The sequence below is a fragment of the Lithobates pipiens genome, unplaced genomic scaffold (genome assembly GCF_037356315.1).
Source record: "Lithobates pipiens isolate NorthernLeopardFrog02 unplaced genomic scaffold, aLitPip1_a1.2 Scaffold_10, whole genome shotgun sequence".
Taxonomy (NCBI): Eukaryota; Metazoa; Chordata; class Amphibia; order Anura; family Ranidae; genus Lithobates; species Lithobates pipiens.
In genome coordinates, this window is record NW_027507686.1 from 186,800,739 (window position 1) to 186,828,106 (window position 27,368).

At 39.0% G+C, this 27,368-nt stretch overlaps 1 protein-coding gene across 5 annotated transcripts in view; it reads right to left on the reverse strand.

The window, feature by feature from the left end:
- TNNT3 (troponin T3, fast skeletal type) overlaps window positions 1–27,368 on the reverse strand; it is a 42,397-nt gene that overhangs the window by 11,234 nt on the left and 3,795 nt on the right. For 2 of the 5 annotated variants that reach the window (XM_077460729.1, XM_077460728.1), the window contains exons 2-10: window positions 25,689–25,724; window positions 24,064–24,077; window positions 19,356–19,370; window positions 17,103–17,123; window positions 14,903–14,974; window positions 14,035–14,055; window positions 4,051–4,069; window positions 1,816–1,861; window positions 1,420–1,536 (exon numbers count right to left, since the gene is read on the reverse strand). In XM_077460729.1, coding sequence (XP_077316855.1) covers window positions 1,420–1,536; window positions 1,816–1,861; window positions 4,051–4,069; window positions 14,035–14,055; window positions 14,903–14,974; window positions 17,103–17,123; window positions 19,356–19,370; window positions 24,064–24,077; window positions 25,689–25,708 — 345 coding nt within the window. In that variant the 5' untranslated portion in view covers window positions 25,709–25,724. The remainder of the gene's footprint in view (window positions 1–1,419; window positions 1,537–1,815; window positions 1,862–4,050; window positions 4,070–14,034; window positions 14,056–14,902; window positions 14,975–17,102; window positions 17,124–19,355; window positions 19,371–24,063; window positions 24,078–25,688; window positions 25,725–27,368) is intronic. The other 3 variants (XM_077460731.1, XM_077460732.1, XM_077460733.1) reach the window with 3 other exon arrangements.

Genomic DNA, 27,368 nt, shown 5'->3' on the forward strand with positions numbered 1-27,368 from the left:
GCATACTAGCTCATTATGAATTACTTACTTTAGTACGAGGCCCCAACATCTGTCCCGATCCACGCCGAGGGAGCTGACATGTTCCCTCAGTGTTTCTTCCCGGGTATCGCGGCTCCGGCGCTGTGAGTGGCCGGAAACGCAATATCGTCACTCCCACGCATGCGTGGGAGATTTCTCTCCGGCAGGGTCCGCCGTCTGCCAGGCTTCCAGCCGGGAATCCCCTGTGCACTATTATAGGCTTTTCTGTAGGTAAAAGTCCCCAATTTGACTATACAACCATTTTAACTCTTGTAAGACATATGTTAGACTAATAAGGCCCGGTTCAAACTGGTGCAACATATGCTCCGACTTTGGGAGCACATGCCGCATGATGTGTATAAATCAATGGTTCCCTATGAGAGCCGTCTTGAAGGGTTTGTAAAGTCTCCAGATGCATGCAAGGTGAAAAACCTTCTTTTAAAAGTCCCTTGAAAAAACGTCATAGTTCCAACATGTCTCCTTTCTCCGTTGATGTCTTCTCCCACTGGTTCTTCTCCCTACGGTCTTCTCCTTCCGGGTCTTTTCCCTCCACTGATGTTTTCTCCCGCTGTTGTGTCCGCTTCTGCTCTCTGACATTTCTTATATACCCATTGGGCATGGCCATCTGATGACCTCATCCGGAGACCCCTACCTCCTTGTGATGTCACTGCCCGGGGTATGATGGGGCGGTGATGTCAAAAGGGGGCGGGTCTCCTGGTGACGTCCTTGGATGGCCATGCCCCATGGCTATATAAGAGCTGACAGAGAGCAGCCTCCAACACAACAGCAGGAGCCAGTGGAGGGAGAAGACCCGGGTGAAGAAAACATGTTGGAGCTACGATGGGGGGCATTCTTTATTTTTAATAAAGGACTTTGTCAAAAACCTGTGTACTGTTTTTAGTTATTTTTGACACTTTTTTTGGGTGAATGAGTAGGGTTACAGTGTTAAAGGGGCTTCCACGTTCTGATAAGCCCCCTGCCCGCAGATCCACATGTGCATGCTCATATAAGGGGCTGGTTTGGATTTTGGGGGGACCCCATGCCATTATTTTTTTATTTTGTCATGGCGGTTCCCCTTAAAATCTATACCAGACCAAAGGGTCTGGTATGGCCTTGGGGGGCCCAAGACATCTTTTTTTTTAATTTTAGCATGGGGTTCCCCCCTCAAGATTCATATCTGAGTCAAAGGGTCTGGTATTATCTGATCAAAGCCAGATCCCATTCATTGAAGTCGCATTATAATCGAACTTGAGGGACAAAGTCAGATCGGAAGTCATCCGACTTCTATGTTGGAGCAGTGTGAACCCGGCCTAATGATGGACTAACTACAATGTTAAACAGGTGATAGAATTAAGGCCTTTGGTAATATTGCAGAAGTTCAGTCACAAGCATATAACTTACAATTCTCTCCTTCAATCCAATAAGCTCTTCCTCTTCCTTCTTACGCGCCTCAAAGTGCTGATCAATCAATGACTGCAGCTCAATCAAGTCCTTGTTCTGTCTTTTCTTCTGGATATCCTGCAACCAAAAAACAAAAATAGGTGAAAATACTATTAACACTGTTCTGTGTTCCCTATCCAGGGCACGAAAATCCCTTCTGAGCTGAGCAGCCTATTTTCTTCTTCTTCTAGTCCCACCTTTTACCAAGATGACATGGACTGCTCCATCGAGTTTATGTGGATTTATTTTACAAATAACGTTTTGGCAATTTTGAAGCAATGACAATCTGCCTTTATCGGGAAATGTATGGTATCTATGATTTTGGTATTCTCCCTTTTATTTTATTAGTATACTTACATCAAAGTCTACTTTCTCTCCATCTGGGATTTTAGGTGCTGTGAGTCTGCAACAAAAATACAGAGCATTATCGATCTGAGAGAACTGTGCACGTATGGTGAAGAGTAAAACGATATGGTGCAAGAGTAAATTATTGTTTTATACATTTGGGGCTACCATTTGTGGTGAGGTGTCCGGGTATAAAGAGATGCATATCTACCCAAAGCTTGAAGTGACGGGCAAAGGTAGGTGACTACAGCTTGGGCTGAGGTGTAAGTCAAACTGCCTTATTTAATAATGCACTAAGTGTTTTTGTTTTTGTTTTTTTTATCATTACAACCAATTAAAACTATTGTTTACCATTTTGACTACAGCAATATGAAGTTTGGTTGGCTGCTAAATGTTTCTGCTCTTTGCATATTATGTTTACTCTTCCATGGTTTATTAAAGTAACATAACTCAGAAATATACTTATATATTGTTTAGAAACCTTACACGTACAAACTTTGTTGCTGAACAAGAATCTGTGTGGAGCACAGCTTAATTTATGCTGGAAATACAAATTAAAATCTGATTGTACAATCTTTTTCTTAGAACAACTATTTAGAACAAGGACCTACCCGATTCTATAAAAATTTAATGGAATGTTTGCCTTTTGATCCCTCATATTACACAAGTTTGAGAACTCTAAGTCTGGGTTCACACCATCACAAATTGGATGTGCTTTCCCCCACATCCAGTTTGCAATAGTCGGAGATTTTGACTGGCTCTCTATGGAGCTGGTTCCCACATCTCCGGAGCAGGTCCGGTGCATTTTGCACAAAAACACTGTGCGTCTTTTGGTCCGTTCCAGGACCGAATTAAGCCCAAAATTCGGGCTGAAATCGGACCTGAAACTATGAATCAGGTCACACCGAACCCCTGCTGTGAGCCGGATGCAGATCATATGTGAATCCAGCCTAAAATAATTTGTATAGAGGTTGTATAATCAAATTGTGAGGTGTATGGCCAGCCCAATTCCTTACACATACATAGATGTCCAGTCTTTCTGGTTGCTGGGGGCTTTCCCAGGCTGATAAAATCCATCCCCTGCCTTTTTATTGTCCTAATACTGATCTACTGCACTGTACTAATACAACCTTTTTTATGGAGCTTTTATACAATTGTAATTATCTATTACTTAAGATATAATTTAGCCACTGAGTGTACCTGGAAATTCTGTCTTTCTTTAGTTAGCAAATATTGAAGCGTGAAAAGCAAGCGTTTTTAAAATACAATTTTCTAGACTTTGAATAGAGAGAGGGGTTGATTTACGAAAGACAGATAGGCTGTCACTTTGCTAGGGTATTTTCTCTTAGTTTAGTGAATGTGGCAAACACTCACTTTTCAAAGAATGCTCAAGCATGTGCAAGGAAATTAAAAAAGAAAAACAAAATTTTTGCTTGCACATGATTGGATGATGGAAGCCAGCAGAGTGTCGCCTCATTTACCAAAGCAAGAGCCCACCCTTGTGCATAGTGATTTTCCTCTTCAATGATAGTGGATAGTGAATGATAGTGGATTGTGTACCTATATACATCACTGCCTGGGTCGGGACAATGGGGTGGCAGGAGGGACGGCTGCCCTGGGTGCTGGTATTATGTGAGGTGGGGGGGGGGGCCCACAAGGAGAGTTCCTAAAGTTGCAATCTGACAGCAATAATGACAGCGGCATCACTACTCATGTCCGCTTAGCATGGGAAGTGACAAACCAAATCTTTGCAATTAGGGGGGGTGGGGGGTTGTGCTAGAAGAGGTGTGATTTGGGAGAAGGGAGGCGATTTGTGCTAGGAGGGGAATATTGTTTCTGGGTGGGGGGGGAATTGTGATAGGAAAGGGAATTTTGGGGGAGTAATTGTACTGGGAGAAGGGGGGATTTTTGCTTAAGCATGCAGATTACTGCTCTTTTTTGGGGGGGGGGGGGGTTGCTGACACATAGTGCTCATATATCTTATTGGAGAGATGGGGGTCAGTTTGGAGACTTGTTAGATGTCTGATCACTGCCTCCTACAGGGAACAGTTGCCGCCGCTGTATACAATACTATGCAGAGAATCCTGAATGTGACATAAGGCAGCCATCAGTCTCTGCATTCACAGAACATTTGTTAATTATATACTGCACAGAATAAGAATGTTTTGTGCAATGTGAAACATGCTGGAAACACCAGAGAGTGTGTGAATATGCGAGCACACAGTGGATTCAAGAAATGCTACTTACTTGGGTTTTGGCTTCTCTTCTTCAATCATACATTGAACAAGGAGAAATGAGAAAAGATAATTTGAGAATTTAAGATTTAAAAAAGGGGGTATTAAGGGGAAGAGCATAGTAAAAATTAACCAATCTGGAGAAAATCCTAGACAGAGAGTTCACGTAAAATTGTCCCACAGTTTATTCTTTTGTCTTATACGTGAAACCAGCTTTTGTTAATACTAAATCCCCATGGATAGCAGTACAATTGTACTATGGTCAGAACTGTCAGAAGAGAAGTATCTCTACGCTAAACCATGTTTAATACAGGCATCCTGAGATAATCTGGCACAGTATTACTCATTCAGAAAACTATGTTCCTTGAAGGACAACTCAGTGCAGCTCCTCCACCTGTGGATCTGTGTATAGGTGAAGGACTTTTGAGCTCTTTTGTAAAAGGTGCTTACCTTACTGTCCCAATACCTTTAATGCATGAAAATTTTAATCAGGACTAGAACCCCTGCCCTACAGAGATTTCCCTCAAAAGCGCTATGGACCTAATAATAGGGCTACAGATAGACTTGACCCCAAATGGCTCTTTAACTATTGCTTTTAAGAGGAAAATCTGAAAAAATAGGCAGAGGATAGAGTAATTAATTAATTTCACTAAATGCCTCTACCCCTAACTTCACAAATCACCACTTGCTGAAGTTCCTTTGAGCTGCCCTTTAATTACACTTTCATTTTATAGAGAAGGTAATAAATATTTTAATTTCATTCTGAGATACTATGTCTATACATATAAGGCAAGTATTTATTTATTTATTAGTTTCAGTTGATATGCATATTATATAGAGATCATAAATAGCTGGACATAAATATTCCCTCATGACCTCCATGCCATGGTTTTCTTAAAAAAACGGAATGCAAAAAGTTAGAGGGAAAAAAAACTCAATCTACAGTCAATCAAAGGGTTTGTTAATGAGTGATAAAAACAGATGTTATTTCTTCATCCAGAGACACAATGGAATGTGGTAAAGTGTGAATTCCGAAGGTGAAAAGGGAAAGGGTTACGGATAAAGGAAAGAACATCCAATTACAGACCTAGGTAAAATAAAAGGAAATGAACAGAGGAATAGGTATATGGATAGGGCAGGTAGGTCATCTATACATTAAATGTACAATAAGCCTAGAAGCAGATGTGATATAAAGTAAAATGTGAGTTGATAGAATGATTGATTCAACTGTAGGTAGTTAGATTAAATGTTACAACTATAAATCACTAAGAGGGATAATGAAGCTATAGGCAGATAAGTTTGAGTAAAGCTATATGTGATTAAGCACATGGAAGCTATAGGTCAATACATTGCAATAAGGAACCATGGAGCTATGAGTAGAATAAACAGAGGCTATAAGTAGAAAAAAGGGAAAGGAAGCTGTAGGCAGATGAGTTGCAGAATGGGGCAGTAGGTACATAATCAGAACAATGTATAGATATATGGCATATAAAATATTGCTATAAGTATATTAGTATAAGTATATTAGCAGGGCAATGAATATATAGGTAGATAAGATATACAGTTAGGTGGATAAAACAAACTTGAGCCATTCATGGATAAGTTTAATGATTTGGTAGTAGGGTGACATAAATACTCTATCATTAGGTTGTTGAAACAGAGAGATAAAAGGTAGTATGTTTATGTATAATTTCTGGGTTATAACCTTGTAGTGCAGTCATATAGGGATAGTATAGGGCAGTGAGGGTGAACCTTGGCACTCCAGATGTTTTGGAACTACATTTCCCATGATGCTCGTGCACTCTGCAATGTAGTTAATCATCATGGGAAATGTAGTTCCAAAACATCTGGGGTGCCAAGGTTTGCCATCACTGGTATAGGGCAGGGCCAATGTCTTTAGGGAACTGCATGTAAAAGTCAGGAGCTGCTCGCACATAACAACTATTAAGCTTTCCAGATTATTATATGGACATTGATCTACAAGTATGATATTCTAGATAGTTGATCAATTAGCTTATATTTAAACTGATGCCAATGTAGATAATACAGAATAAAGAAAAGGGCAGAATAAAATAGTTAGATTATACTGCACTTAGAAGAGCAGAAGTAATTTCTACCTAGATTAAATGTACATTATGTTGGAGTTAAAGGCGGGATATATGAAATCTAGATGCAGGGGATGATGACGCTATACAGATACTATACTTCCTGAAAGATAAACGGGGCAGTAGAATTTAAAGTAGATAACAGTGAAAGTTCAGGAGATGTTCTAGATAAAAGGCAAGAATTAAAAAGTAATTTCAAGATCTACAGGGACAGGAGCTATGTTAGAAGACAATGGAAATTTTGATGGCTGCCAGGGCAGTGTTGGTATGAATAGAATAGATTGGTATGCCAATTTGGTAGAGGATAGCAGCGGTAGAGGGGAATGCTGGTTACATAAAAAGAGAGCTCTATATGCAGTACATGAAAGCAAGGTCAGAAGGACATGAGGAATAAGAAAGCTTGAATGATAAGACAACAAGAGACACATTAGAAGGAATGGAAACACAAAATTAAGAGAAGTATAGGAAAGGTGAGGATGTAATAGAAAAAAAGGAAGACATTTATGTCGAAACGCGTTGGGCGAGCTGTTGGCACCCTACATTGCTTTTAACTTTATTTTATTCTATTTTTGTGATCACCAAGTCATTAATAACTTTTTGACTTCAATAAATTCACATTTTATACCGTCTGACCCGCACCATGTGGAGCTCTTTTTTCTTTTTTCTCTTCTTTTTGGTCTAAACCCCCAAACATTTTCCTCCCCATTTGGGGTGATTGGAGTATCGGTGTAATGGGCCGCGTCTGAGCTGGATTTCAAACTACCTCGATGTTCCATCTGTGAAACACACCATTGAGCATACAGCCGTTTGAAGTTCCTCCACCAGTCCAACGGACCTCCCTCCATATACTCCTTGGTCCCAGATTGTGACCTCAAGCCTTTCCAGACTCAACTGTCATACGACTGTGTGAGTCCAACAGAGTTGGTAAGAAGTATTTATCTACCCTCTTTGACGTTTACAGACAAGCTGACTTACATGAACACATCTGCTTAGCGCGATCTGTTTTTGCCTTATGACGGTCCAGTCATTTCCATACCAGCTTTATTGTGAAATTGGTGCCCATCTTATGGACTTTTTCCTTGAATTATTTATATTAACTATATGATTTTTGTTATTTGATTATTCTTTTCAATTTATGTTGATTACACTTATTACTATTGAAGCGCTACACAAATTTTTCCTTTTTATATTGATCAGAGGTACAGGAAAGTTGGGAAGGTGAGGAGGAGAGAAATGAGACAGTGATAAAAAAAGGAAGAAAGCATACTTATGAGCATTGAGAGGTAAAGGAAAGGTAGCAAAGTAAGGATAGCGACAAGTAAAGAAGGGGCAAGGCATATGGATACGATGTAGAGGGAAGTCAGAAAAGTGAGGAAACCGCTAAGATGATAAACAAAGCATTCCAAAGAAAGCATACTGATGAGAGGTGAAAAGGATAGGAGTTAAGCACTAGTAGATTTTCAAACGTTCGTACAAAAGTTTCCATCAGTACAATAAATTAGTTTCAAAAGTTTCAAAAGTTCTTCAATAATTTGTATGCTTTTAACATTCAATTTTGGAACAAATGTAATTTCCAAAAGAAAACCACGTTCACTGTTAGAACGTTTCTTCAAAAAAATTCCCATCCTGCTCCTACGAACGTTCTCATCACTATGGTATAACTCCACTAATGATTCCAAAATTAAACTAACATTTGTGAAACAAACGTTTTTGAATGAATTTTAGTGTATGGCAAGCTTTTGAAAGGATATGTAGCTGAAGTGAATAGAAAAGCTAGACAGACAACAGTGAGAGGAATGGCACACAAATCAAGGGAAGAATAAAGAAATGAGGATGAGATCAGTATGAAAGAAATGAAGATGAGAGTTACTGGACAGACAAGCAAATGAGAGGTGTAAGAAAGATAGGAAGATGAGAGCTGGATAAAATAAGCAGATAAGAACAGGAAACATAGGCAGATGAGATGAATAAGATGTACCAAACACAGGCAATTGAAATGAATATGATATACCAAACACAGGCAGATGAAATGAATAAGATATACCAAACACAGGCAGATGAGATGAATAAGATATACCAAACACAGGCAGATGAGATGAATAATAAGGTGAATATGCAAAACATGCAAAATGAGCGATAAGCTTTGCATAGATGCAAGTGACAGCAATGGTAGTGAGAAAGTTGTAGCTACATGATAGGGAGAGGGAATATTCAAGTTAGAGGGCCCATGGTATAAAGGACCAATGATGTAGGAGGTTAGATTTATAGATCAATACAATTGATAGCAAATGAGGTGGCAGACCAGAGAGGACATTTTCTTGATTAAAAAGACAATAAAGATATAGATAGAGCTGAAATGCTGTTAGGTGATGGACAAGTTCAACAGAATATTAGACTGGAAATTATTTCTAAGGACAGTCCAGCTGAGCAGAGCTCTGGGTAGATGACAAATACACCAAAACTATTGGCCAATTAGAGAGGCTTGAGAAGGCAGTGGAAGCAGAGATAGAACACAGCGTAGGAAACATCTAGATAGATATTAAGGACAGAAATTAATTAAAGTAACATTTTGTTAGCCGATGGAAGCAGCAAGGTCATAAAAAGTCATGTCAGCATATTTAAAGAGGGCAGAGAAGGGCAAGGCAAAGGAATAGATAAGTAAAGTATATGGAAAGATAGGATGGTATATATGCAGTAGTGTTGGATATACAATATAGTTAATGAAGCTACATGCAAAGGATAATAAACATACTATCTAGAAATATATCAGCAGATGACAATGTTAGATCTAGATAGATAGATTAAGACTATAGGCAATTAAGAAAGGTTTGCCTCCCATGAGTGATAACATCAGCAGATAAGAGGGGATATTTTTTAGACAGGGCAATAAGACAGGAACAGGAAAGGTGACGTTGATAGTGAGTAAGTACTGTGATATTTATAGAGAAGGGACTTTGAAAATGTAGATAGATGGGAGAATAGGCTATAGACAGGTAAGTAAAAGCTGTAAAGACATAGAGAAATAAAGTGCTATATAGTTGAGAGGAAGTTTCAGACAAGTTAAACAGGGGAGTAAAAGTGAAGCTGCAGATAGATGGGAATATGTATTTGTGGAAGATGATAAAGTGCAGTTAGGGACATGCAAGTAAAACTGTAGACCGATGACAAAGTGCTGTTGCGAAGGACATGACAGCTGTGAATACGCTATGTAGACACATTGTAGATCAAAGAGGCAGAGTATATTAAATCATGAGGTAATTATAGGTAGATGTTAAAGCCAAGCGATGGATGGATAGGAAAGTAAACTTGTTGGTAAGTGCTGAAGAAAAGCTGTAGCTAGCTTTAGGAAATAGATGGGACAGCGAAGCTGTTGTTGAAACTGTTAGTGGCCAGAAAATGGTATCTGTAGGCAGATGCACAGAGGTTAATAACACATGAAAAAGTGGAATTGTTGGCCAGGAAATGGTATTTGTAAGCGGATGCAGGTAGATTTTGCACGGAGTATTAAAATAGATAGGAAAGTGAAGTTGTAGGTGGCCAGAAAATGGTATCTGTAGATGGATGCAAGTAAACTGCATACAGAAAATGAATACAGGTGGAAAGGTGAAGTGTTAGGAAAGAAAAGTGAAACCATAGGTAGAGCAGTTAGCAGTAGGTAGGAGGACAGGTATGCTGTACGTTGGCCAGTAAATGGGATTTGTAGATAGATGCAGGTAGCTCGTGCACAGAGGATAATACCAGATGGTAAAGTAAAGCTTTAAGTTGGCCAGGAAATGGTATCTGTAGACAGATGCAGGCAGTTGCACACAGAAGATGGGGAGGCAAAGCTTTAGGTAGAAAGGAAAGTGAAACAGTAGGTAAATAAGAAAATCTGTAAGTAGGAGGACAGGGGAGGTAGTAGCTAGCTGAGAATGTGAAACTGGATATAAAGAAAATAAAGAGGTGAAAAGATGAAAAAATAGCTATAGGCATGATGGGAAAGTAGAACTGTCAGTAGCCAGAAAATGGTATTTGTAGTCAGGTGCAAGCAGATCACGCACAGAGGACAATAACAAATGGTAAGGTGAGCCTGTAGGCTGGCCAGGAAATGGCACCTGTAGGCATATGCAGGTAGAACATGCACAGAGAATACTAAGAGATTGTAAAGTGAATCTGCAGGCAGCCAAAAAATGTAGTAGGCGGATGCAGGTAAATTGTGCACCAATGATAAATACAGATGGGAAGGTGAAACTTTAGGTAGAAAGGAAAGTGAAGATAGATCAGAGAGCAAAGCAGTTGGTAGGAGGAAAGGTGAAGTAGTAACTAAAGGGGAAGATTAGATTGGATATAAGAAGAATATAGAGGTAGAAAGATGTTAAAAATGGCTATAGTAGATAGAAAAGTGAAGTTGCAGACAAATGAGTCAGTGAAGACAGAAAAGAAAGCGTTACAGAACACTGAGAATGAATCTGAAGAAAGATGGGAAAATACATTTCAACATATGGGAAGATAAAGCTATGGATAAGAGATATGAGGCGGTCATGCTGGAGATAGAAGGGATGGAAAGGTGTAGACTGAAGGGAACATGTAAATGTAGAGTGAGGCCCCATTCACACCTGAGCATAGCGTTTTCAGGCAGAAAATCGCGTGATTTTACAGCGATTTTGCGGCTTTTTGCAGTGTTTTTACTGTGATTTTGCGGTGTTGTTTGCCACGATTTTGTGCAGGACAAAAGGTCACCAATGTAAAAAGAAGAAAAACACACAAATCTGCCCGATTCGAGCGTCAAAAAAGGGTCCAGAACTTGTTTGAGCTTCAGCCGTTTGGCTTCAGGCGACTTTTAGTTGAGATGTGAACCATCTCCATTGAGAATAATAGGCTTCAAGCTACATAACGCTCAGGTGTGAATGGGCTCTTAAGATGAAGATGGGAGGTGCAACGTAATGGTAAAATAAAGCTGTAAAGGGGACAGTGCATAGTGTCAACAGGTGAGAAAGAAAAGCTGTAGACTGAAGTGAAAGTGAAGCTACAGGTAGAGAGGAAAGTGAAAGAAAATGACAGAAATGAAAGTAAAGCTGCAGACAGATAGATAAAAAGTGGCGATGCAGCTAGTCAGGAAAGTGAAAATAACGATAGAAGTGAACGTATAGCTGGAAAGCGAGGATAAAGTGAAACTACAAATAATTAAAAAAAGTAGACGAATAAAGGGAAGATCAAGGTAGAGTGCAAAGTAAATCTGCGGAGAGTAAAAATATAGGTAGATGGGTTATCAAAGGTATAGAACAGCAATTTTCAACCAGGATTCTGTGAAATCTTAGCCCTTGTACACACGGTCGGAGAATCTGTCGGAATGAGTCTTATCGGACCGTGTCGTCAGATAATCCGACTGTGTGTGGTATCCATCGGACTGATTCCGTCCGAATCTCCGTCTGACCCAATTTTCCAACATGTTGGAAATATTTCCCGACCAACTGGGCCGGACGGACCTAATCCGATCATGTGTAGAGCATTTTCATCGGACCAAGTGCCACGCATGCTCAGATCAAATTCCTACATCAAAGCTATTGGCTACTAGCCTGAATGTAGTCCCATCGTAACGAAATTACGTCATCACGTTCTGAAAGATCGGATTTTTCGCCAACTTGGCCCGACCGTGTGTATGCAACAGTTTCCGGCACAATCCGTCGGACTAAATCCGACGGGCAAAATCCGACGGATTTGGTTGGCAAAATCTCCGACCGTGTGTACGTGGGCTTAGGGTTTCTTCATAGCTTTATCTAAGTAACCTCCCATCTGATGGTACGTTTATATTTCTGTGTCTGATGCCACTTGGCAGATCTGGAAACATGAGACTAGTGATCTTTTTAGCTGTCGGTAAGGGTGGTCTGATCACCTATGACAGAAAGGAAAGTGAAGCTGCAGACAGAAGAAAATGTGAAACCAAGCACAGATGTAGATAGAAAAGTGGCGATACAGCTAGTCAGGAAAGTGAAAATAACGATAGAAGTGAAAGTATAGCTGGAAAGCGAGGATAAAGGGAAACTACAAATAATGAAAAAAAAAGTAGTCGAAAAAGTGAAGATCCAAGTAGAGTGGAAAGTAAAACAACAGACAGATGAGAAAGTAAAACGATAGCTAGATGCATTATCAAAGCTATATAACAGCAATTCTCAACCAGGATTCTGTGAAACCCTAGGGTTTCTTCAGAGGGTGCTAGGGATTCTTTGTAACCTCCCATCTGATGGTATGTTTATAGTTCTGTGTCCGATGCCACTTGGCAGATCCAGAAACATGAGACTAGTGATCTTTTTAGTTGTTGATAAGGGTGGTCTGATCACCAATGTAAAGGTTGCTTTCTTCTTTCTGACCACCAGTGTGAGGGGCATTCTTTCCTTTGTCCCCCAATGAATTGACTTTAGCCAAGGTTTTCTGAGAGCAAAAATTATTTCAAGGGTTCTTCGGCGGTAAAAAGTTTAAGAAAGCATGGTATAGAACAGGGATATGCAATTAGCGGACCTCCAGCTGTTGCCAAACTACAAGGCCCATCATGCTTCTGCCTCTGGGTGTGATGCTTGTGGCTGTCAGAGTCTCACTATGTCTTATGGGACTTGTAGTTCTGCAACAGCTGGAGGTCCGCTAATTGCATATCCCTGGTATAGAATTTAGTACATTGAAGATATAGATGAATTAAAAAGTAAACCTGTAGAAATGGAGGGTGGTAAAAGTTCAGCTAGCATAAGTTGTGAAGCTGTAAAATGATAGGCAGCCAGATAAAAGAAAAAATAATATCCAAACACGGAAAGCTGGATGTTTAGAACATGGCTTCAGAGAATGTAAATAGGTAACTCATAAACATTTATAGGGAAATAAGTCATGAACGAAAATGGAGGGTAGTTGGTGGTTCTACAGTGCAAAATACATTATAACACAATATGCAATGGCGCTTTACAAGGCAAATCGGTTTTGGCTATCCATATATTGAAAATAATTGTACGTATTTTCCAAAGCTATGCTGGGTCCTGGTTTAGCATATAGTTCTGTAAAAACTTGCCCTTTCTGTATGGTTCTGGCTCTTATTGGTGTATAACTATCCTTATCTAGATCATGCAGGGGTAGAGAATGCAGGTATAACATATAGAAACAGAAAAATATGGAATATGATGAAGACTGGGGAGGGAAGGGGGTATAATAGGGACATAATGTAGATAAGGAAAATTCAGGATATTAGATTAGGCATCAGGTCCAAGAAGTGCAGGAAATTAGGCTGTAGGTAAAGACAAGGGTAGTCATTCTGTTTTCAAGGGGATAAAGGAAAAAACAAGGCAGTGATGTGCAGATCTCTCCAGTAATCCATTCACACATAGGAAGGGAAATAGGGAAAAAGTATTTAGTAAATAAGGTGAAAAGGAAAGCAGGCTGAGCCAAATTTAATCACCTCTATTATACAGTGTGGATGCGCATACACAATGCTAATTTATATGAACTGCCTTTATCAGTAAAAATAATACATCCTAAATATAGCTTATCAATATTTCAAATATATTTTGGTATTTTTCAGAAGCTTAAAACAAGATCTAAATTTTCAGAAGAGGGTCCAGTAACTTTATAGCCATACTAGACTTGGTACCTTGCAGTAGTTTCAATTATTTTTCTCTTCTTAAAAAAGCCAATCAATGTAAGTTTAGCAGAGACAGATTGTGTGTATCTTGTACATGTGCCTGGACTTCTTATTTATGAAGTTATAAGATGGCTATCTGTAAAGGTAACATTTTTTAATGAGGCCATTAAAAAAATGTTTTCTTTTTCCTACTCTTGGTGATATGGTTTTTGGCCCAGCCTGACCAACAAACTAGGGAATGGGAAGAAGATCAAAACCATTGAGAGGGCAAAAAAAAAATTTGGAAAGGAAATACCGTCGTATTCTTCACCGTGTTCTGTAAATGAAAAGAGATTGTTAGCTCACCGCTTCTTTCCTAGAAGAAAACAGGTTGATGGTATGACCCAATCAACCAATCAGATATTTCAGAACAACAGGCATCTCATGCACAGAACTCCTGATCCGATCACACTGTTCCTGAGGGTAAGGATTTTTTTTTGTTATGTTTTGATTCACAATCACTTAACTGTAATAAAATGATCCATCTTACAATTTCATTGAACTCTGCAAACCTCCTAATTAAAGAGCAAAACTAAGCATGTTGTGAGCTGATTATAGGACCTATTTCCTATGTTTGCTAGGCTAGATTATGGTCAGTTATTAGGCTTTATTTAGTAATGTATTGCGAAGAGCAGGGATGTTTAGCGGCCCATACCAACCGATCAGAAATTAATTTTTAGTAGCTTAGATTACTCGAATGAAATTTCTGATTGTTTACTAGGAACTCACGAAACACTACATCTCCTTGCACAATGAAATAAAGCCTACTATTATGAGGTTCTGTTTCAGATCTGTAAAACAATACTAGTCTGTCCCATTGTTTCAGTGTGACAAATGCAGTTGCCATGCAAAAACAACATTCAAGCAAGCAGAGGCAAATTGTATCAATGTCAATCTTGAAGTTGTACTTGGACTCATAGTTGCTATGGCAGTGCAATCAGGATGTACCTTTTACCCAATACTTTAGATTTGCTTGTATTAAGGGGATTAAAGGTACCATCAGGAATTTCTCTTTTGTGCATCATCCACACATTCAGATAGCTAGATAGATTGGGAAGTAGAGCCATAATTGGAGGCCAGATATATAATATCGACCTTTGAGGAAGGTTGGTTAACAATCTTACCTTCCTCCTCGGCCCCCTCATATCCTTGCTCCTCTTCAACTGTCAACTCCTCAACTTGTGCAGGCTCTTCTTCTTTAGAAGCAAATTGCAGAGGCATGGCGATTATAATTCAAGCAGTCACACAATAGGCAGAGTGAGATAGGGGTAGGGCAGAAGGAAATATTAGCAGCAGGCAAAGAAGAGAGAAGTAGGACATGAAAGCAAAGCATAAGAGTACATAGTAAGAGGATGCACAGTCAATTCTTTACTGCAGTGTTTCCCAAAGTGTGGGACATGAGCCACTGGGGGTTGCTTACATATCCAATCTTTACTCTAGATGGTACATGGCAAAAATCTGGATTTAATGGAATGATTTGTGAAAATATTTGCTCTAGCGTTAGATTACATTGGTAGGTGGGTAGTCTACTGATTTAAATCTTAAGTCCAGGCTTTTTAAATTTTTGGAAAGAAAGGTCAAGTCCATCTGGATTCCTCCTTTATAGTTAAAATGGTAATAAACCCATAACCAAAAATGTAAAATACTGCAGATTACTTATCATTAGATGTAGTAGCTATATCAGTTTTCTTTTTTCAGGCTTTTAGCCCTTTGTTTTCCCCTTGTGATCTGGCCAGTAACTCACCTGCTGCGTTATACTGTACAGACACCACTCTGGATGAATGAGAACAAGGGCAGGTCTGGACTGCAGCATTGTCGGTCTGGGGGGGGGGAGTGTTAGAAGTACTAGCAGATTTAAATACACTAACAAATTGCAGCTGACCTCCAACTAATACTTTATAATCAGTTACAGCAAACATTTTTTTTTTCCTTTTGTGATAAAGGTTTTACATAAATAAATGAAAGCTGATCTTTTTGAGCACACCTGTCAGTGTTAAATGGTCTATCTCATCCCTGTAACTGCAAGAGAGATTTTCTGTTGAAAAACAACAGATTTACTGGCCAGATCACCAGATGAACTTAGAAGAAAGAAAGCCTAAAAAAGGAAACTAATACAAGCATCACATCCAATAACTGGTAAGCCGTAATAAAATAAAGGTTTTCTTTTGGGTTTAATACTGCTTTAAGAAATGTTCTGCTGGTGCCACTTTGACAGTCTGTGAGCTGTTTATGTGTAAACCTGGTGGCTTCTCAAAAGCAGAGCACTATTGTGTACAGCACAGCTGGACTCCCAACACTGCTTATGCCTTGACTCTGCAGTTGTGTACCCAAGACCAGCAGCAAAAACATTATGGCTCTCTACATAGCATCAAGTGAGGCTTGTTGTAAAGAGACATTTAAGGTGATTTACATGGCAACTCCAATGCGTGTTAACAGTAGTTAACATTTCTAGTAATGCTTTTATTCGGGAATAGAGAATTTGGTTTTAACCAGTGGACTGGATCACTCTGTTTCCTTGTCTTCCAGGAAAGTTATGGTGAGAGCAACAACCTTATTGGACATCTTTTGACAGCTAGTGTATTGGCCATTGGGGGATGAAAATTAAGGGGGGGGGGGGGCGAGTAATGAACATGCAGAGAAGCAGCAAGGATTGTGACATTTTTGGACACATTTTAGCCATGACCATCCAGTTACTGCCACAATAGTTAGCAAAGCAACAGTGCTATACAACTGACCAAACTTTGTAGAAACACAACTTTGCAAGAACAACGCTTTTAACAATAAAGCATAGCCTATGATGCAGATTGTATATGTTCATGCTGTACCTAACAAAGGAGGGTTATAGAATAGTAGCAATTATATGTTGTACCAGAGAAGTATCTGGCACGGAATTCTGTAGTAAACATCCCCCGACTGAGCCACAGAGCATAGAAGCATTGTGGATGCTTAACAATAGTCAATTTTACTGTCCTGTTTCAGCAGTGGCTACAAGATGCAAAATTCATGTCCATGACTTGGTGTCAAGGCCATAGCGTGCCTCATGCGTCTACTTTCATATGGATGCCAACAAGCACAACTCAACTGTCAAATTATCTAATGACTTATGACCCTAGGAAATAGGTCATCAATGCAGGCATCAAGCACTAGGGTGACCTGACATTGTATAATGAGTCGGTGGGTTATGGAATTAAGCATTTGGTTACCCTGCATTTGGTCCCCTCTGGTTACAAATATACTTAGGGAATTTGGACTATAAGGACACTCAGATTCCTGGGTGAGTCACCCTAGATTATGGGAAATGGGGATGATGAACAGACCACATACCTTCCTCATGGACTTCTTCTACTGCGCAGGTTAAAAATGAGGGAGGAGAAGAATAGGAATTAGAGAGGAAAGAGAAGCACCAGATACGATGCAAGGTTTATCCCCTGCTACACACAGCATTAACTGACACACAAGCACATAGCACAAAGTGTAATATGGAGTGTTATGTCTGATATTCTATCTAGGGTTGGACAACTACTAAACTATTTATAACCAACATTGACCACATTTAGTTGTTCACCACCTGTACCCTGGAAAATATTGTTACCAACACCTATAAATCCTATGGACACAAAAACAATTCCTCTTTATTTAAGTCTCTAATCATGCTTATTTGCACATTATTTGTTTTATACCTTGATAATGTGTTAAGCCTATTCACTTTAAAACTCAATTGCTTTTAGTTTTGGTTAGAGTGTAGATGGATTAGAACACCTAGTAAGTTTGTATTGCTGTCTGTGCCTCCGTTAGGGAGATTACGTTTCTCTATTTGTCTTGTTTAGAAGTAAAAGAAAATCCAGAATTTTGGGTTTTCCCCAGAAAAGTAATAGAGGGGAAATCTTCCAATGGAGACACTAGTCTTTATGGCCTGGGGGTCTCCAAGGGGTTCCCTTAATTTGCCGGATTTCCTCTGACTTCCTGTTTTGGCTATGGGACAGGAAGTGAAGGTAAATCTCCCCAGTGGGACACAGATGTCAAAAATGACATGGGTTATAACCCCCCCTTACTCTATCCAAAATGAAAAGAAATGTTTTGCCTATAGTTCTACTTTAAAAAAAAAAAAGTCTCCCTGTAAAGAATGAACTCATCTGACCTGCAACAGGTAAGAACCTTCACTATCCAATACTTCAGGGTTGGATGCTCAGTTCCCCTCTGTACACTGTGCTTTCATCCACTGGCCACTATGTCAATAGAGGACACAGTAGCAATGAAGGGGCTGGCGAAAAAAACTGCAGTGTCCAGCAGGGCATACAGGCACCTAAACCTCCTTGAAGTGTATCAAATGCTGAAGATTCCACTGCCACTGTAGCGCTTCAAGAGAGCGTGTTATTCTATCAAATAGTTGCTTTATTGAGCCACAATGCATGAAAATAATGGATCTGCATTACATCTTAACAATGTAGAGTACTGCAGCGCATTCACATCCGTGTGTTGTGGGTCTAAGTGTACAATTAATATATGACTAAGGGTGCCATTCAGAATGAATAGCTAAACACTACTGTGTACATATACCACACATTGAAGTGTGTTGTGGTAATGGGCAATGAACGATGTGTACAAAATGGGCAATGAACCATTCGTACCATATGCACAAATGATGGTCCAAATAAAAGCACAGTTGTAAAATGTATATATGTATAACACTACTTTTTTAAGTGCACAATAAAAAACACTTTTGAAACTGTTACTACTCTATCTGTTCAGTATTCATAATTCTTTTAATTTTAGTGTAGGTAACGGTATGAAATCAAGCCTGGTTCACACCTATGCATTTTTTAGTGCGTTTTCAGTTTTCCAGAAACACACTACAGTCCATTTAACATGGTTTGCTATGGATGTAGTTCACATCTGTGCATTTCATGGAACGGGCCAGAGACTAATTTTCAGTTTTTTGGTTCCATATACTTTAGTGGATCAAAAGCTTTTATTGAAAAACGCAAAATGCACTTGCAATATGCAACCTGCATAGGTGTGAATCAGGACTTAATACTAATCTGCCAAAATAAGCAGCTTTCCACCCCTGCAAACCTGCCTCTTTTGGCATTGCAACCAGACTGTCTAGATGTTCCATACCAACCACAAATGGAAAGACAGATTAGTTGCTGTAGGCAGTTCTTTCTTCAGGAACTTTGATAAGTATGGCCCGTTGCCCTCACTAAAGCTGGCCATACATTATACAATTTTCTTATTAAATTTCCAATAGATGCACCTTCAACAATGTAGTGCACGTGCCTGCCTGACTGCATACAAATAGGTCTGACCTCATATTATACGGTTTTGGTAAATCTGAAGGAATATTGTACTGGAAAATTGTATAATGTATGGCCAGCCTAAGGGGAGACGTGATATCTTACCAACTTGTAAATATCACTTCATTCTATGTATGATTGGGACACTTCATATAGATAGCTAACTCAGTTTGGAGACCACCACAAATCATTTTTTGTTCCTTCGATAACAGTAGATATCAACATATCCCACCAACCAAACATTGACCCTGCTAATAAACTAGTCCAAGAGAGCAGTACATACCTTCTTGTGCCTCCTCTGTTCATACATTTTGACATTGTAGCAAGAGCAGGGCAGAGAAGCAAGAAAATAGACAAACAAAACAGGTTAGCCATCAACAGAGACCTACAGAGCACAAGATTGCTGAAATCACACGGTACCTTAGAAATAAATAAGCACAACCTGTAACAGATTACCCCAAAGCAGCTGCTCTACAATCACTACAATCAAAAACATAAAAAATGATCACAAGAGACAGTGGTCCTCATGAATGAATTTTTTCTAAAATCACATGTGTCTGTTACCAACCAATCTCATTCTCTCCTTCATGTTTCATGGAAACCAAAAATGGAGAAACCAATTGTTTTGGCAACAGAGACAACCCTTTCAGATACTTTCATTCATTGGACTGGGATACAAACAACAAGTGACATGCGGGTATTCCTACAACTACTCAGCTACATTTAAAAGTTGTGGAACACTTGATGGTGTTAAAGTGAAAAGTGCGATTGGAATAAAAAGTCATGCTATATAAATCCTCATTCCCACTCATCAGCATAAATTTTGTTTCAGATGTTGACTCATCATCGAACTACAGAGGACCGGTAATTGTACTTTATGACTTACTCTTACTACTGGTACCTCATGAATTGAGAACCTATATTTGATAAAAAGCAGAGGAGGAATTGGTAGGTGTATGTTCAAAAACCTGATCTGTCCAATCTATAATGGAACGACAGAAAAAATAACCTAGTGCTCAAGGCACGGTGTAACCCCTCAGTATTTTAATAGGCAGACCAGGTGAGTAGGTAAAAATAGTAGTAAACTTTATTACATGTGAACATTCAATAAATAGAAAAAGATAACATTATAAAACACAGCAAGATACAATATACCCAAATACACGCATCGGTATGGAAACAAGCTACCCTTAGGAAAGTTGGTGGGCTAGCATATGTGCATGCTGGCAGTGACACCTGACCTGTTTCGAACCTTCTTCAAGACCTTGTTTAAGTCCTTCTTCAGAGGTTTATGCCATTTGGGTCTACATTAGAATAGAACTTTCATGACCCAAATGACATAAACCTCTGAAGAAGGACTACATAGGTCCAAAACCAACTTTCCTAAGGGCAGCTTGTTTCCATACCGATGGGTGTATTTCAGTATATTGTATCTTGCTGTGGTTTATAATGTTATCTTTTTCTATTTATTGAATGTTCGCGTGTAATAAAGTTTACTACTATTTTTACCCACTCCCCTGGTCTGCCTATTAAAATCCTGAGGGATTACACCGTGCATTAAGCACTAGGTTTGTTGTTCTGTCGTTACATTTGATAGTTTATGGAGTATTTTAGTTAGCGTTAAATTGAGATTTTCTCTAAAGCCAATAATATAGTTTCAGATCAAAATCAGAAATCATTAGCCAGATTTTTTTTTTAAGTTAAGCCCAAACTTTTTCTAGGATCTATCAGTATCAGCAATGAATATAAAAGTATTCTCCATTATCGCCATGAATGGGAATGAGGATAAAATAAGGTGAGGTAAAAAGAGAACTAAAAATGTGAAGTCTACAACAGGGTCAACAGTTATAAGTTAAAAAAAACTGAGATATATGAAAGAATGAACTCTTTTCACTGCAGAAATATGCACACGGTATATTTAGTGACACAGCCCATTGATATTTGATGGTCCTTGTATGCAAAAACCCATATCAACCAATCAGTATTCATCTCTTAGTGCTTCTGCCCACCTAAACTCATAAAAGATAAAGTCTGATTGGCTTTTGTATGGTACACACATCACCCTTTGCACTGCTTTTCTAAAAAAGAAGGCACCATAACCTATCCGGTGTATAGAAACATCAAATTTGCACTATGATGGACTTGTCTGGTAGAGAAAGGGTTAGGGGACATGATAAACATTAGTGAGACCCCGCTGATCCATTCGATCCTGCAGTGTTATGGAGTTAAGGACTGATGGTCCGCTATGAAGAATTTAGTAAGTTGACCCATTTTACCTTCTTCGTATTCTTCTGTTGAGTAGACATAAAAGAAAATAAAACAGCAACGTCAACAAGGACAAAAGGACAACAAACAGACTGCGATTCCCAAAATGTCCACGTTAAATCCAGACATGACCAAAAAGTATGGCTGATGGATTATGCCCCAAGGTGTCATTATCATATGTCCCTCGGTATATAACACCTGCATTCTCACAAAGTGCATTTACTGTATGGGACCTGTCTGGGTTTAAGTGGCTAAAGAGATAAGCCTCAGTCTTTGATAGCAGAAAAAAACATGAAGACAACCTACATCACATTGATATGCATCACACTGATCTACAAAAAAATTCAAAAGAACAAAAGCTATTGGTTCATAAGAGAAATTAAAAATGTTATATTCATTTTTAAAGGCAATTGATTGGACTTAGAATGTTCACTTTAATTCCTCTTACAGTTCCACAAAAATGGTACAACACGTACAAACAAGAGACATGTATAATACTCAGAACAACATCACAGAAGTCTCTGACAGTGTAACAAGTTTAAAACATATACACCATACAAGAGGAGTCTGCATCTGCAGTAGAGTCCTAGAGAAAAGTCAATGTCATTCAAAATGAACCAATTTCATAAAGTGGTCAGCAGATGGGAGTGGACCCTGTTAGTAAGATGAAAGAGGAGCAGTCACTGTTTAATATGGACCGTGCACAAAAGGAATGCAGCTGAGGATAAGATAAATGCATTATATAGGAAGAAGTAGAAAAAAATGGTATCAAAGCAGGAATAGATGTAAGAATAGGTAAAAAAAAAAAAAAAGGAATATGTATCAAAGAAAGTTTGAAGAGTGAGTACACAACTATCAGGACAGGTTTTAGGGTTATCCTTAACGCTGCACATGCGAATTAGCAGACAAGTCTCATTACCAGACCCTTTAAAGGGTCAGTACAATCAAACCAACATTTCAGTTTTTGCAAAATGCTAGAGAGTTAAACCAACTGATGTTTTTTTTATATATCTATTCTATTGGGGAGGTCTCTGAGCTTCAGATCCTAGATCAACACACCTGCTATGGCCATTATAAGGGGGGTTCCCATGTTTTCTACTAGATTTTTTTAATATTTATTTTATATTACGGAGTATGCAACAGGATTTGCTGGAACACTCAAAATCTAATGCCATGCACACACGACCGGACTTTCCATCGGAAGGAACTCTGGCAGACTTTCCAACTGACTTTTCGACGGAGTTCCGCTGAAACGGGCTTGCCTTCACACCAAAGTCTGATTGTTTAAGGCGATGATGTACAACGAGACTAGAAAAATGAAGTTCAATAGCCAGTAGCCAATAGCTGCCCTTGCATCGTTGTTGGTCCATCGGACCTACATACAGACCAGTGGTTTTCTCAATAGTAACTGGTTCTGGCGGAGTTCGGGTAGAAAGATTTGAAACCTGTTTTATTTCTAAAGTCCATCAGATTTTTCGACAGAAAAGGTCCAGTGAAACTCACACATGAACAAATTATCTGACGCATTCGTTCCATCTGAACTTTGCTGTCGAAAAGTCCGGTCGTGTGTACACGGCATTAGGTGCACAGAAACGGTCAGCTATTATGCAAGAGAGAACTTACTGTTTCACTGTTTAAGACATTCCAGGGGCTGAATTCATATTCTTATATGTCAAATATAGTTTTTATGATTAATGACCCTTTAAATAAAGCCTGCTTTATTTAAAGCGCTGCATAAATCGTCACAGTATAAACACCTGTAATAAATAAAATATAGATTTTTTTGTCTATCTATCTATCTATCTATCTATCTATCTATCATAGGAGAAATTATAATTTGAGTGACTATTGTTGAACCCCTATCGCTGTCTCAGTCCAGCTGACATTTATTTCACGGCAATTCATTTTTCCTTCGTTCGGCTATTAATACGCAGGGTTCTATTTCAATTTTCTTATGGCACTGGAAGTGATACACTATCTCTACGCAGACAGATTTTAGTGTGGATCCAAAATAGCCGATTGCCTAGATGACTGAGTTCAGCATCAGGTTAAAAAAAGGATGTGCTGCGTCTGTGCTCATTTTAGGATAACCATAAAATATGTGCTACTGTTAGGTGGCTTGAGGCTATTCACACTGTAGTGCTGGGTTATAGAGAAGGAGGACATCAGAAAGGGAAAAGGAGAGTTAAATATAGATGAGGTATCTAAGGGAAACATTACTAAACGTAGCAAATAAAAAATATGAATACAGTGTATATGAAACGATCATCATTCACAGCATCTAAGTCTAGCGGCAGTCCCATTAAAGTGCATTATAAAAACATATTTCAAATATTTCCATATGATTGCTTTACTTCATATCTAAGACAAAGCATAGACTTGTGGTTGTAGCCAAATGCAATATCAAATAAATCACGGCCAATGAAAATGTATTGAAATATCAGTTTATGTGCAGGGAAATGCCCAGTGACATGCATTTAATTATAAAATAAAAATAAAACAGTTTTTGGTTGTTAATCATTACATGACTTCATTTAATCTGTGACTATCTTTGACTACGGATTGGCAATAGTGCATGCTGGGTAAAGTTCATGCTTGGTATTGCATTCCAACAACAGTTGGAAAGCCACAAATCCCTTGCCCTGAGTACAAACTCATAAAATTCATAATATTAACTAGCAAAATGCAATATCATAAGTGCATAGGTTGTACAGCTCCCTACTCACCCTCCACCTGATCACTGATGCCAGAAATAAACAAAACAGACAGAACAAAAAAAAAAGAGAGAAGAAACAGAAGAGACCGTTAATAAATGGTTGAAAAAAAAAAGAATAAAAAACCTTCCATTTAAGTATCAAAATCAAAATGTATTTTTATTTTTTAGATGTGACTACCATTGGACTTATTTGATGAGGCCAGTGTAGAAAGTGTTGAACCACTAGCCAGTATGTTGGCCGGCATGAAGCTCTTCAATAGAAACCGGCCGACATTCGGCCCGTATCTATGGCAACCGGTTTCTGTTGAAGGCTCATGACCAAAATAGGTCTGCCGACCAGCTACTACTGACCAGAGTGCTCTGGCGGGGGGCTTTCCCCCTGTCAGAACACAATAGCTCAGCATGATAGATCACTGTACTAACCTCGGAGTGTTAATACAGCGGCTCCAACCTGAGCTGTCAGGTTTTTTTCTTTCAACCCAGCGAAAAGACTAGTGGTGTGTACGAGGCTTAAGAATGCATTTTTCTGTGATATGAAATTTAATTAGATACTACACCCTACCTCCAAACTTTGTTAATGAGACAGAGGGACACCTTTTAACACAAAGGGGTTGATTTACTAAAAGCAAATGGGCTGCTTACATTGCAAGGTAAATTTTTACTCTGCAAGCAAATCTTAGGGAATGGGGTAAAGCTCTCCTGACTTCCATCATCCAATCATGTGTTTTGTTTTTAAACATATGATTGGGTAGACTTTGCAATGTGAATTTTCATCTCATTCACTAAATTGAGTTAAAATCCTCTTGCAAAGTGAACAGCCTTATATGCCTTTAGTAAATCAATCCCATAGTACTGTATGTAGGCAAAGAATACATGCCTGGACCATGAAGAACCGATAAGCAAAAAATGACTGGTCGAAACCCCAAGTCCTTATGTTCACCACTTATAGCAAATGAGATTGGATGAAAGGTTTAATGTAGTATAAAACTCTTGGTAAAATAATAAATTATTAATATTAAGGTCTAAGCACCAGACCAAAAATTGGAGATTTTTTTCCAAAAGAAGGACAGTCCCTCCAAAAAAACAGAGACAAGAGCTATGACTTAGCTATGTGCCTCATCATTGCTCTTTGCCTTGTCTCTTAATAAATAAGCCTATAAATAAGCAATAACAAGACACATTATTAAGCATGCAACTAAAACGTGGCAAATGATGACCAGTCAGAATTATTTTTACTTGTCTGCCTGCCTTGTCTTAGATGACGCCCAGACTTTACCTATCCTATAGGTTATCAGTGAAAACTAAACCTGATTCAAGACATGGACTAAAATCGATCTGTTGTACATATTATACACACATTTTACATAAAAATTGTATAAAAACGAAATAATAAATCAATAGATAAAAGTACAAATATTGGATATGTTTTATCATCTAAAGACTATCATGCCTCACTAGCTTAGACAGTAGACTAATCTCACAGTTTGAGAGCCACTGTTGTAGCTAATTCCTCTTTGTCCAAATTGTCAATATGTGGGTGTATGGTGGAGGTTTGCATATTTTACATATGTGTATACAAAAATGCTTGTGTTGACAGCTGTTTACTTAGCAACGCATGCTGTTTTATATACTTACACTTCCTCTGTGTCAGACATGTTGGCTTTTGGTCGGCTGGAAAGAAACAAAAAGGAAGAGAAACTTGAGAACACATTGTAAACCAAACATCTTGGTTGGCAACCCTCCAAACACAACTGCTATTTAAAAATGCTGGATTATAATTTTCGAATACATATAGTTTGTATAGTGACAACCTCAGTCTACCTACGTGCGTGGCTAAGTTTTCCCTCAAACTGAGGCTTATATATAGTGCTAGAGTTGCAGTGTATTGCTATTTCTGCAGCACCAGCTGCAATAGACTAAAAATAAAACAAAGCATATGGCCTTGCCAAGATCTTTTTGCACAGGTGTGTTACACAAATCTTTACAGAAGATCTAAGAACACACTTAGGCAGCCATTTTCAAGCTGGGTTCTGTGGAATCTTAGGGCTTCTCCAGTGGTTCCTAGGGGTTCCTTGAGCTGTGGCTGATTGACTTCATATTGCCTGCATAGTTCCCTGGCAATGCCAGCAGTATGAGACCAATTATCTTTTTAGCTGTCTGTAAGGTTGGCATTCTGACCATCATTGTAAGGCCAACCATGGACAAGAGCGGATTTCTTTCCTACAGGTTGCAGGAAAGAAATTTGCCAGATTCCCTTCTAAGCCATTGTGCTTTCCTGACAGGGGGGCAGGGGAAGCTGCTAGAAACAATCGCATGCAAAATCCAACAACATGCTGGTTGTACCCAAGTTGATAGATTGATCAACTTGGGTACATTCAGCCTGCCCATACATGGTTCGAATCTCAGCCGGTTTCTGCTGAACTGGTCAAGATTCAAACCGTCTATGACCGGCTTTAGGTTGCAGTCTTCCTACTGACCACCAACATAATGGGCATTTTTCCTAATGAACGCTGATAAATTTGTTTTGGTAAGGGTTCGCTTTGGCATAAAAATTATTTTAATTCCCATAATCCATGATATTAAATAAATATTCTAGCAAGGAGAATAGGATACCCCCATATTATCCACAGCAAGTGTGCAGACATGGGAACTCAAGCACAGAGATCTCACCAATAAAGGTCCCTGAGATTGTCAGAAGTTTGACCTATCAGCTTTGGTTGGACTGACACATTCAAGTGTATGTAAAGGCAAAGCAGTTTTGGATAGAATGTGGAAAGGTTAGCACCACTGTCAATTTGTACTTTTATTCGGGACACCATTAGCCTAGGTTCACACATATGTGCACCATATTGCAATTGCACTGTGTTTGCGATCTGCTGTGTCAATACAAAGTTAACAACACCCCAAAAGGATTGCGGTTTTCCTACACTGGATCGCATGGTACAAAATGACCAATGCAATGCGGTTGCAGTGCTGCTCTAAAAAAGTGTGATGCAGTGTGATTTGAGCCCATTCATAATGACTGAATTGCATGTGAATGCGGTGCAGTTCCTGTGCGATTCACATGCAAGTGATAGTGTGATCTGGGGTGTAAGGAGATTTACCCTCACTTCCTGTTTTGGGGACCATGTTTTACCTGGCAGGAAGTGAGGGAAAATCTACAACAGTAAAACAGACATCAATAAAAATCTGACAGGGGTTCTAGCCTTCCCCTGCTTATTTTAAAATAAGACTTTTTACTTCTGTGTTTTTCTTGAAGAGTTCCTTCACTTCCTCACTAGTGAAAAGGGAAGTAAGGGACAATCACTCTAACTG